Source organism: Macaca nemestrina, chromosome 14, assembly GCF_043159975.1.
Source record: "Macaca nemestrina isolate mMacNem1 chromosome 14, mMacNem.hap1, whole genome shotgun sequence".
In the NCBI taxonomy this organism is placed as follows: Eukaryota; Metazoa; Chordata; class Mammalia; order Primates; family Cercopithecidae; genus Macaca; species Macaca nemestrina.
In genome coordinates, this window is record NC_092138.1 from 74,862,391 (window position 1) to 74,875,128 (window position 12,738).

General features: G+C 36.5%; 1 protein-coding gene across 1 annotated transcript; it reads left to right on the top strand.

The window, feature by feature from the left end:
• The first annotated feature begins 1,727 nt into the window (after positions 1-1,727).
• Positions 1,728-9,355, top strand: LOC105481005 (E3 ubiquitin-protein ligase Topors-like). Its single transcript, XM_011740249.2, has 2 exons — positions 1,728-1,811; positions 6,558-9,355. Exon 2 carries the CDS (start codon positions 6,827-6,829, stop codon positions 8,933-8,935), a length of 2,109 nt encoding a protein of 702 aa, XP_011738551.2. The 5' UTR covers positions 1,728-1,811; positions 6,558-6,826; the 3' UTR covers positions 8,936-9,355.
• The last annotated feature ends 3,383 nt before the right edge of the window (positions 9,356-12,738 follow it).

The window sequence follows — 12,738 nt, forward strand, 5'->3', positions numbered from 1 at the left end:
TACAACAATATATTGTATATTTCAAAATAAGTAGATTTGAAATGTTCCCAATGCAAAGAAATAATATTTGAGGTGATGAATATCCCAAATACCCTGATTTGATCATTACAGATAGTATGCATGTATTAAAATATGACAAGTACCCCATAAGTATTAATTATTAATTACTATGTATGAATAAAAAAGAGAAAATTTAATGTCCCTCCCTTATGAATTTTCCCTTTGTTTTTCCCTCTTGTTCTCTTTACAGCTCTACCCACTCCTTCTTTCTTCCGAAGGATATTTACTGAGTATTTTTTACTGTGCTAGACACTGTCTACAGGGGACTATCTCCTGAGTGCACTTTGTTACTAATTATTGTATTTTACAGAGTATTTTTACCACCTATTATCTTGTTTGAACCTTTTTTTTTTTTCTTTTTTTGGAGACGGAGTCTCGCTCTGTTGCTCAGGGTAGAGTGCAGTGGTGAGATCTCGGCTCACTGCAGCCTCTGCCTCCTGGGTTCAAGCAATTCCCTGCCTCAGCCTCTCGAATAGCTAGGACTACAGGCGCCCGCCACCACGCAGTATTTTTTTTTTTAATAGATACGGGGTTTCACCATCTTGGCCAGGCTCATCTCGAACCTCTGACCTTGTGGTCCACCCACCTCGGCCTCCAAAAGTACTGGGATTGCAGCCGTGAGCCACTGTACCTGGCCTGAACCTTTCTACAAGCTTCATTTCACAGGTAAGTAAGCTGAGGTACAGGGAGTGTATGGGTATGTGCTGGGGGTACTGCTAGAACAAAAACTCATTTCGGTACCCTTCTTTCCTCTACATACTGCTGACATAGGTATGAAGATACGTGGTTCTATATTGCCTAAAAGTTACAGGGGTAACAGAATTGGTATCAATTTGGGGTCAAAAAAATCACACAAAACACAATTTTTATAAAAGATGATGCACTGTCTTGGGCATTCTCAATGAAGCACGCTAAAAATAACATTAAAATGTCTGTTCTATTGAACTGTTATTAGATGCCAAGCACTAACACAGAGTAGCTCATATAATCCCTCCAAATATCCTGTGAGCTAAACTGGTTTCGTTCTGGATCTGAGAGAGGTTGAATAACCTGGGTAAGCATGACTAAACTTTAAGCGAGCTTATCAGTCATAAAAGCAACAGAAAAGAAAAATGTTCTATTTTAAGTGACCTTCCAATTTTGTTTTTTGTATTAACTGGTATTTAGCCACGGATGAGTAAAGGGCCTGAAAAAATAATCAACAAATTTGTATCATTTTGAGTCCAAAATGTTGGTACACAAACAACCAAGATGTTGATCAACCCACCTCACATACATGCTCACAGGTTTATTCATAACTTTCAAGAGAAAGTGACAATTTTCTTATCAAATAATTTAAATCCAAATATTATTAGGACATCAGCAGCTTTTACTTTGGAGAATTCATTCATCAGGAAAAGTGATATTGCACCAAGCACTGTTGCTCTCTTCTGAATCAGACTGCTTGTTAGAACATTGGCTCTGATTGGTCTACTGAAACAAAGAGTTCCGGCACCCTCTAAGTCATGGATTTGAATCCCACTTTATTCAGGATTGCATCTTAAAGGCACTTGGGACAGTGCTGGGAAACAAAATATGCCAAGCTTCATAGAAAATTTGGAGCTCTCTCTTTGCCTAGACCATAGCAGAACTTGCCCTATGTTCTAAATTCTGTCTCTAAGGCAAACAAAACAGAGGTGATCCACTACAACCAAAATAATCCAGCAAGCTAAAGCTCAAATGACTGCGGATACCTCCGAATCCTCCAGGAGGTAAATTTGCTAAATAATGTAAATTTCTGTCATTTTTACTTTCAAGGTGAATGAAGACTTGGTGAAAGCATTACCTCTGGAAAGGATGGCTTGAAACCTCAACAGAAGGGATGGAAGTTAGGCAATCAGCTTGGCTATATTTGCTTAAAAATTAATAATTCACTAAAACTGTTTAACTTAGAGGGATCTAGACACAGGTTATTTTTTATTTAGCAACCTAGTATTAGCAGGAATTGGATTAGCTATCATAAAATGGCTAACACGGTGAAACCCCGTCTCTACTAAAAAATACAAAAAACTAGCCGGGCGCAGTGGCGGGCGCCTGTAGTCCCAGGTACTCGGGAGGCTGAGGCCGGAGAATGGCGTGAACCCAGGAGGCGGAGCTTGCAGTGAGCTGAGATCCGGCCACTGCACTCCAGCCTGCACAGCAGAGCGAGACTCCGTCTCAAAAAAAAAAAAAAAAAAAAAAAAATTGAGCTGGAAGACAGTAGAAATGAAAAGATTGGAAAAATAAGTTTTGAGAGTAGGATTGCTCTTAATATTTGTGGGGGTTGAGGTAAAAGTACAAATGGAAAACCTCATTATCTGCATCCTGTCCCTTTTATATCTAGCATCATAAGTAGCCTCTTGCACTCCAGTCTCCATTCACAAATTCCATCCACTCACCTGATGTCCACTTCTCTACTCTAGGTTTGTGTATGTTGACCATGTGGTCTGCCCTTGAGGATAGACCTAGAATGAGGTTAGTGCAGGCCGTAGAAGGACTGTTTAGGCAAGAAATTTAGGAGTTCTAGAAAACAGAAGGATCATCTATGGGGCAAAGGGAGTACAGACAGCCTTAGTTTCATCAGCTCCTCCCCTCTGTGAAAGGGCACAGATGGAAGAGGTCCTAAAGTAGTTCCAAATTGGGGAGGCCAGGACAGAGACCCCAGTTGCTATGGTCAGAGGGTTGTGTCGTGTGGGGCCATAAGCTAACTGCCTTCACATGTGAGAGACTCTCATAGTTTGGTGGAAGGGATTAGTGTGGCTAGGGAGAAGAATGGGAAATTTGAGCCAGGACACAGTTTGGCCTAGTAATTTGAAGTTATATAACAAAAGATTTTAGCTAGCAGCAAGGAAAAACTTTATCCTTAGACCAAGCTGCAGCGAAATGCAATGAACCATGTCTAAGAATACCTAAAGTTGTGAGGCAGAATTGGAACAGAAACCAGGTAACAATCTGCTATGGGTTATACAGATTTCTGCGCTAGTTAGATGTGAAGTAGATGAGAGTTTTATAAAGCTAAACTCCATTGTGACCCTAATAATTTAGTGGAGATGTATTGGAGAACCATGCATGGGGTGAGGTGGGCAGTGCTGAGGAAGTTGGGAGGTAGAGACAGGACTGAGTTATGTTTAATGTGTTGCACAGTATGATTTTATTACAAGAGTTCTTTGCCTTCAAAAGTCTTGAAAACTACTACACAATATAATCTCTGAAGTTCTTTCCAACTCTAGTATTCTATGAGTTAAAAAACTAGAAGTTTTCCAGGCACGGTGGCTGACACCTGTAATCTCAGCACTTAAGGAGGCCGAGGCAGGCAGATCACCTGAGGTCAGGAGTTCGAGATCAGCCTGCCCAACATGGTGAAACCCTGTCTCCACTAAAAATACAAAAATTAGCCGGGTGTGATGGCAGGTGCCTATAATCCCAGCTACTCAGGAGGTAGAGGCAGGAGAATACTTGAAGCTGGGAGGCGGAGGATGCAGTGAGCCAAGATGGTGCCACTGCACTCCAGCCTGGGTGAAAGAGTGAGACTCTGTCTCAAAAAATAAAAATAAAAATAAAAAACTAGAAGTAGATTATATCATGGGAAAATTGTCAAAGATAATGAGAAATCAAACTAAATGAAAAATATTAACTATTAAAAATGTGAGCAATTTTTCATCAAACATGCCAGCCCAAAATGCTCAAAATGTGTAGACCAAGATTTCGAGATGTATTTTATGTGATATATGATTTTATTTTTAGCTAGTTTTTTAATTAGGAAAATAATACATGTGAATGGTTTAAAAAATTACATTTTGAGTATAAGTTGGAAACTACATGTAAGCTTTATTTTCCTGTCCTTGTATCAAATTCAACTATCTACATCTATATTGGCATCTTTTGTATAGCTGTCCAGAAATTTTCGGTATATATCCAAGCGTGTGCTGTGTATCTTTTTTGAATTAAAATTTTAATTAAATCTTAGAAAAGATGTGTAACATATGTAAGTTTTACATAGTAACAATAAAGTAAATGCATAATACCCACCCCCTTGGCTAAGGAATAGAACACATCTACCACCTTTGAAGACCTCTGCATGTCTCTTCTTGATGGCATTTATCTCCCTCTCTAACACCTGGTAAGAAACACTATCTTCATTTCAGAGTTTGTCAATTCCATTGATTTCTTTACAAGTAGTTTTGCCCCATAAGAATGTCTATTTAAATTTTATATTTATTATTTTAAAATTTACATATGAAATTCTATTTTATTCATTATTTGACTTGCTTATTTTATTTTTATATTGAATTTCATTGATGTTTTCCTCTTTAATTCCACTGTCTCTCCTTTTTACAAGTTTGTATGTAGCCCATTTCTATTATTTTAGTGTTTGTTGTAGATATTTTAATATATATATTTAACTATGTCTAAATTTCATACATATCTTAAGCTTCATAATAAAACAAAAACTAAAATGTTTTGAGTTCAATTACTCACCTTCCAACTTTTTTTATATTGGAGCTTTATTTTCATTTTAATCCCACAATATAGACATTTATAATGTTGTTTTATACATGTCTTGCTTAGATTGATCCATATTTTTACCATTTTTGTTTACTATTTTGTCTTTCATCTCATCAATTCCTTCTGTAGTCATTTTTGTACAATTTTCCTTCTGAACTACATCTTTCACATGTTCTTTTAGAAAGGGTTGGTTGGTCTTTAACTTTTTTGGGGTTTAGTTTCTCACAAATGTCTTTCTCTCAAAATTCAAATTTTGAACTAATCCTTGAAAGGCATTTCCATTGGATATATATTTCCAAGATGACAGGTTTGCTTTAATCGGTACTTTGAAGATATAGTCTTTTTTTGTTTGATTTATATAATTACAACTGGGCAGTCACATCATCTTTGATGTTCAACAGTTTTACTTTGATCTATTTTAGAGGGGATTTCTTTTTAGCTATTATACATGGAATTTATCATAATTCTGAAACTGATGATTTACCTATTTTACACATTCCAGAAAGTTGTTAGATATGTTTGAATATTACTTTTCCTTCATTTTCTCTATTATTTCCTAAACATCTTAAACAGTCTTACTTAAAAGTTGTCTTTATCTTCCAAATGTCCATCTCTTTTTCTCTCTGTGATGCATTCTATGCATTCTTTCAGATCTCCATCTTAATGTACTAATAACCCTCTTCATCTATGTCTATTTTGTGTGTATTTTATCCATTCATTTTAAAATTTCAATATTTATATTTTTATTTCTTGAAATGCTATCTGGTTATGTTTCAAATCCCTTTTGTCATATTTTATACACTCTTTTTTTGGATAACACTTTCAAAACACCTTTATTTATTTGAACATACTCAATGTATAATTTTCCAGTTCCTTTAGGAGCCAAATTTGCTCTCTGTTATTTCTGTGGACTAATGCATATGATGACCAATTTTTTGTTTGTTTGTGATTTTTGATTGTGAACTAATTTATGGGAAATGTGTCATGAGACCTGGGTTTAAGCTGTATTCCTCCAGAGAAAATTAGGCTTTGCCTATACTAGTTGCCTGGGATCAGTATGGAACTCAAAATAAATTATGCTCTTGAGATTTTTAAGAAAACTGATTGTTTGAATTTAGTCTGCAAACACACTGACTTGTTTCTAGTTATAGCACTTCTAAGATTTCTTGTTGACTCTTTTGTGGGGTGATTTTTTGTTTTTTCAAATTCGCCTTTTTGCGAGACTGTAAACATTTGGATACACAGATTTAGGGAGGGGTTTCCTATTAAATATTTAACCTTCAACAGAATCCATTCTTTGTCTCTGATCATCTGCAGCTATCAGTTCTATCAGAATTAAAGCGCAAGAACACCAGATATGGATAACTAGCGGTATTAGAACCCACTTCCTTTTCTGGATTCCTCATTATCTCTGGTTCTTTAATGTCTGGCAATCTTGCTTATTTCCTCTCAACTTAGCATACACATACATGCACACACACACTCTCACACACACACTCACATATATGTGTGTGTGTATGTATATACATAATTATTATAGCTAGCATTATTTTGTTATTCCTAATAGAAAAACTTTTCAGGTTTTGAGTTCACAATGCTAACAGAAATTAATGCTTACTGTTTAAGAGTTTATAACAGTCTTTCATACTTCTATATAAGCTTTTTAATTTAAAAATGTATTCAGCAATCTTCTTATATTAACATGTACTTTGCATCATGTTTTGAATGGCTGTATAATATTAAATACTATGAATGAAATATCATTTATTTAACAAGTCCCCTACTGATGGATATTTAAGTTGTTTTCAGTTTCTTGTTGTTACAAAAATAAAGTCAACATATATACACACACACACATATATAAGTTCCATATATATGGTTCCAACAGCTAGATTAAATTTATAGAATTAGAATTGCTAAATCAAAGAATATAGTACTTAAACTTTGATGTTTATTTCTAATTTGCTTTTCAGAGTTTGCAACAACTAATCTGAGAGAGAAAAAGAAAACCTATGCCTGTATCCCCATTGCCTTATCTACAATGGGTTTTATGAGCACATTATTATTAATTTAAGGAATAGTTTGTTTAACTTTATTCTCCATTTATTCCATGGAGATAAAATGTATTATGAAAACATGAATGGAGTGCTTTTAAAAGACATTTTTCATGGCAAGTGAGGAATTGATTTGAGCCAATCTTTCTCGTATTCGACTGTGAAATATATAATCCAATATAACAGCAATGTCATTAGATCTCTCATCTGACTGTGAGTGTCCTAATTGTTCAGAGCGTCCTCAGAATGAGTCTGATTGGAACCCCTGTTCCCATGAGAGTGGTAATGGCTCTTTACATTCAAGATCAAGGAAGAAATCCATGCTTTCTTCTAGCATGCAGTACTTTCCTTCTCAGTGTTGTCTCACCAAGCCAGAGAGTGATAACAAAGAAGACTCAGCAGTTCTTCCCTCAGATGAGGAAAGCTATGTGGGTTCTTCTCAAAACAATCATCCCATTTGGAGCCTTGAGGATATCAAAAGGAAAATCAAGCCGTTGAGAGAGCGGACTATCCAAGAGTTACTGAGAGAGTTTGGGGATAGTGGGAAGTTCCAGCCAAACTCCATGTCCCTGAGCTACTTTAGAGATCAGGTGGTTATGAAGTTCAGAAGAGCTCTGTATTATTCTGGAATTTGGGTGACGCATGTTCGAGGCTACAAACCTCATAAGCACTTTACGGCTAATTATTTTAAAAGAAACCCTGGTTGCCTACACCGGCTGGTTCCATGGCTGAAACGGGAACTAACAGCTGTTTATGGAAATTATGGCTACACAGTGAAGAACATCCTAACCACCATCCTCCATCACATCACAGAATATGACTTGGACAGTGAGTTCTTCATTCACCTCCTGGAACCTTATCTCTTACAACACACCCACCATTTCCTACATGAGTTTATTAGTTTTGTTCATTCACCTTACAACATGGATACCTATGACCAGCGAGCCATCTATCAATGCTCTGCTGCTTCACCATATGTAAACAAGAAGCCCCTTGTATCAGCTCTTGTTTCACCTCTGCCTAAGGATCACACTCTACTGATATCTCAACATAATACAAAGCAGTCTAAAAACACCCAAGGTCAATGGGATAAAGAGGAGAGGCCCCTGTCAGGCTTGAAACAGTTTCCAAATGGTAACTTTTCCTTGAAGAAATCTGAAATCCCACCAGTCTATGATGAAACAGTAAGCAAAATCTATGGTGGAATCAAAGACAAAGCAGAATCAAGTGACCACAAAAGCACCATTTCTATGAATAATATACTCCAGAAGTGGGTTACTCCAAGGGAAAGGTGCCCAGGCTTACTGAATTGCAACAAAAAAATTCAAGAGAAAAAGACAGAAGGGATAAAGTTGTTTCCTGATCATGTCCACGATCTGGGAAAGAGTGACACAACCGCACACACCTTCAGTACCCCCGCAATTTCTAATCAGGTTCATCCACAGAAATATAGTTTGAGAGAAAGAAAGGGTTTGAGCCTTGGCCAGAAGATAAACTTTCAGAAAAAAGAAGAAGAAAATAACGAATACTCAGATCCTTCACCAAAGACCATTCAAAGACTGTCCAGAGAAAGATCCTTGAAAAGTTGCAAATCCAGAGAGAGAGACCCCTCTTGGAGTTGCATTTCAGAAAATGCCTTTTCTCCTGAGAGAGATGGCAGGAAACTGAGTTCTTTCAGAAAAAAGAGGATGAAGTGTAGACAACTCTCCCAATCTGTAGAAACTGGTTCACACTCCAGGAGAAGAATCCAAAGACGATCAAGGTCCAATACTCACAGATCCAAATCCTGGTGTGTTGGATCTAGAAAGAGATCTGTAAGCAGAGAATCGAGTAATCTCTCTCTGAGAGGAAGTCACAGAAGTGAACACTTTACCCAGAATATATGCTGTGAGCCCTCAAAAGAAAAGCACGCACATGGCAATGAATCAAACTATGGGAGGCCATCTTCAACCACAGTCCAATATGTGAAGCTTTCTTCAACTGCTGGGAAGAGACCCAAGTGTCCTTCTAAAAGTGAAGGTGCTTCCCAAGCAGGAAGACACTGTAACAGTCCCACATGCCTACATCTCCAGGAACACAGATCCCCAAGTAAACAGGAGATAAAGCAAAAAACAACATTTCCTAGAACTGGAAGAACCAGAACAGCTAGGCACAGAAAAACCAAATGCCATTATTCAGACATACACATCACAGAGGATGTCAATGATGAACTGGTCAATCTGGATGATATAAGACAAATGAGTGGTCTGAGTGTGCACCCTCCTGCAGGAGGCAAATCCACCAAAAACAGCATTTGAATCTTCAGAATATTCACTGGGTCAAGAAAGAATACAAAAGAAACGTACTATCAGAAACATAGGTGCAAATTGTTTTAAAAGGCAAATCAGTCTAGTAAAGTAGCCACCAAGCTAATTATTCATATTTTCAAAGAGTATGAATATAATCTAAAAACATTATTGAAAAGATTTATCCATCACTTTATAACCGAAAGTAAAAGCCTGGTTATTAAATTCAAAGTTGACTTTGGAGACAAATGCAAATCATTAAATTGGTCATATATGTAAATATTTCTCCCTACATTTTTTCTTATGAAATCAATTATTAAAATATTTGACTTATTTTTTTGCTTCTAGATTTAACTGTAAAGATTGACTGCTCAAAGTTCCAAACACCCTGAAGATTATACTAACAATAAAAGTATAAGTTTCCTAACACAAGTTATTCATAAGTATGTTACTAAACACATGTGTTATTGTATTAGTTTGTTCTCACACTGCTATAAAGAACTGCCTGAGACTGGATAATTTATCAAAGAAAGAGGTTTAATTGACTCACAATTCAGCATGCCTGGGGAGGCCTCAGGAAACTTGCAATCATGGCAGAAGGGGAAGCAAAAACATCTTTCTTCACATGGCAGCAGGAGAGAGAAGTGCAGAGCAAAGGTGGAGAATGCCCCTTGTAAAACCATCAGATCTCATAAGAACTCACTATCATGAGAACAGCATGGGGACACTGCCACCATAATCTATTTACCTCCCACAAGGTCCCTCTCCCAACATGTGGGAATTACAGTTTGGATTACAATTCAAGATAAAATTTGGATGGGGACACAGAGCCAAACCATATCAGTTATTTAAAAAATAATAATATCTATTGAGGTCTATTAGGTTTTAGACCTAATGCATTTTTAGTCCCTGGAAAATAAAGGCAGGGTCACTGTCTTAAGGTATAGGTATTGTCTTAAAGTATTTCACAGCCTAGTTACCAAAACAGATGTAAATAAATAGGTAAAAATGAACATCTATGGAATTTTTGGCACACTTTTTACTATCACCCTCTCTCGAAAACTGTACCTCCACATGCCCTGACATCCAGATGTCTTCATTAGATACCATTTTTTTTCTTTTAGATAACTCTGATTCTCCATCTATAGTACCATGGTACAATGATGGTGGCTACTTAAACCAAGCCAATCAGTATTCTGCCCCTCTGGTGGCACAGTATAGTATTTCCCTGGTATTTCTCAAACTAGTTCTGAACAAAAGGGTCATTCTTTTTCCCTGTTAGCATATGGTGAGAAATTTAAAGTTTAGATATTAAGTTGGTGCAAAATTAATTGCAGTTTTTGCCATTAAAAGTAATGACAAAAATTACTTTTGCACCAACCTAATACTATCAAGAGCTGTATTTCTCAGTATGAGAAAGTCAGTTTGAGGTAAGACAGGAGAAAGCTAACAGAGTAAAGTGAGACAAGTCAGGTGAAGAGAGTCTTGTAAGTAGGACCTGGATCTTCTAGAACCCAAGCTGTCATTCTATCTTTTATGTGGCTGTATTATTTTAACCCTCCCTAAGTATTGTGTCAGTACATTTCCTGTATACCTCCTTTATTAAATCAGGATTTTTATTCACTTTCAATCAAGCAAGGCACTGGGAATTGGCACAATGGAGTCTGTTAGAGAATGAACAGCGGGCAATAATTGTCTTGGGGAAGTTTCTGAAGACTTTTTGGAAGTCATATATGGGTATGGTCCTAAAAGGTGAGTAGGAGTTTACCAGGTGAATTTATTGGCAAGGGCTATCAAGAAAAAGGAGAGACCTGAAGAAAAGGAAGAAAAATGAAATTGTCTAGAACTCCACTTCTAGTGTAGCTGGAAAATCCTGAGAGATATGCTGAGAAGGGAAGCTGATGCCAAGTTGTAAACAGGCATGAAACCAGGCTGAGTCCACAGCAGTCACAGAGCACCTAAAGTTAGCACAGGACTCAAAATTCAAATTTGTGATATTTAAACAGAATTTTATTTGCTTTCTTAACTCTTCTGAAAAAGAATAAAGACACGTTTCTAAAGAAATCTTAGAAAACCCACGTAACAGAAATATAGGTGTTCCAGTAAATTTAGTTGTAAACATTGTCATATTTCCCCTTTTTTTGTATGTAACCTCTTATCAAGTTAGGTGAGCTTTCTACTATCAACCATTAGCTAAACCTTTCATGGTAGAGATTCATGGAAATATATGCAAAGTCCTGAAATTAGAAACATGAAATCAATTTATAGTAGTTCAGAACACCACAGTCTAGCAGCAGTTTATAAAAAAGAAAGTAAAACTGTTATTGTAGTCAAAAGTATACTTATGAGCCAGTAATGCTAGGCTGCATTCAAAGATGTAGAGAATTTCTCTTGGTAAAGAAAAGCAAAGTAGACATGTCAATGTCTTCAAATACACAAATGATTGTTTTAAAGGAAAGTATATTTTTGTAAATAATTTGGAGAGCAAATCTGGCTTCTTTTAAGGGTAAAGTTTCAGGAAGGTGATTTCTGCTTAATCAAAGAAAGCCTTTCCTATTAGACTAGTCATATGGTTCCTTTAAGAGTGGCGAAAGAGGCCAATGGAGAAAAGGAATTCTCATCCTTAGAAGTGTTCATGCTTGGCTGGATTCCAATAATGTGAAAAATTTGACTGGATGTTTTCTAAATTTCAGTCTATCTGAAAGATGTCAAGACTCATTAAAGAGTCAAATAAATTTTCTAATGAATCAAAAATGCCATACCATTAAATATGGAAAGAGCATTTCATGGATGGGAATATATATTTAATGAAAACACCGTGACAATAACAAATATTGAAAGTTTACTATTTGTGATATACACACACACATACAAATTCTATGAGGCAGTACTTTAATCCACATTTTATCAATGAGGAAAGCTAGTAAATGTTGTGGTTTGAACTCCAACCTAGATGGCCCCACCTCGAGTAAATGATCTTAAACCACAACCTGGTACTACCTACTTTTTAGATGTTGCTGCCATTTTTATCATCTTTCACATCCTCTGGTGAACACATTCACAAACACTACGTCATTTTACTATCACAAAAAGTGAGTAAGGTTGGATTAATTACGCTTATCTTGTCAACAAGGAAAATGAGTTTCAAAGAGATTATATCATAACAAGCAACAGAGCTGAGAGTAAAACTGTAGTTCTAACTGCCCATGCTTTGCCTTTTTATAGCTTATTCTGGTTGACTGAATTTTTCAAATCCAACTCAGAAATACTTATAACCCTTAAACACCTAGTCTTCTCTGCTACTGAGAGCACTTTTTCATTCAAAATCCAGAATACTAACATAATCATACAGGATGAGGTGCCAAAGGGTCACTTCTATTTATTCATAAGGATAAAAACCAATTCCTCTTTCCCAAGTTCACCCTGAATTGTCCTTTTGATGCCAATGGGGTTCATCTCAGCCAGCTGGGAGTAGGCAGGTGACTGATTTTCAATACCTATGGCTCAGTTCACACAATATCTTCTATGGCGTGTGAGTCAGCTGAAACCTTGGAGGTCCAGGACCAGTTTTTATCTCTGTCCTTGACTCCCTAGTGCTCTTTGGAGTGATACTCCTTGAGGTATATTTTATCTGTCTAATAAAAAGCAGGTAAGAAGAAATGAGGTGTCTGAAAATACTTGAAAGTCATTGTCAGGAGTGAATATAAAAATGAATGAATTATTAATACTTATAGCTTTCCATTGTGCATCTTTTAACTAATGAGAATTTATCAATCCCCACAGATACATCTTAGAAAGGGCTTTCCACCTGTGCA

Coding starts and splice junctions, on each gene's coding strand:
- LOC105481005 (XM_011740249.2), top strand. CDS start 6,827: ATGTCATTAGATCTCTCATCTGACTGTGAGTGTCCTAATTGTTCAGAG.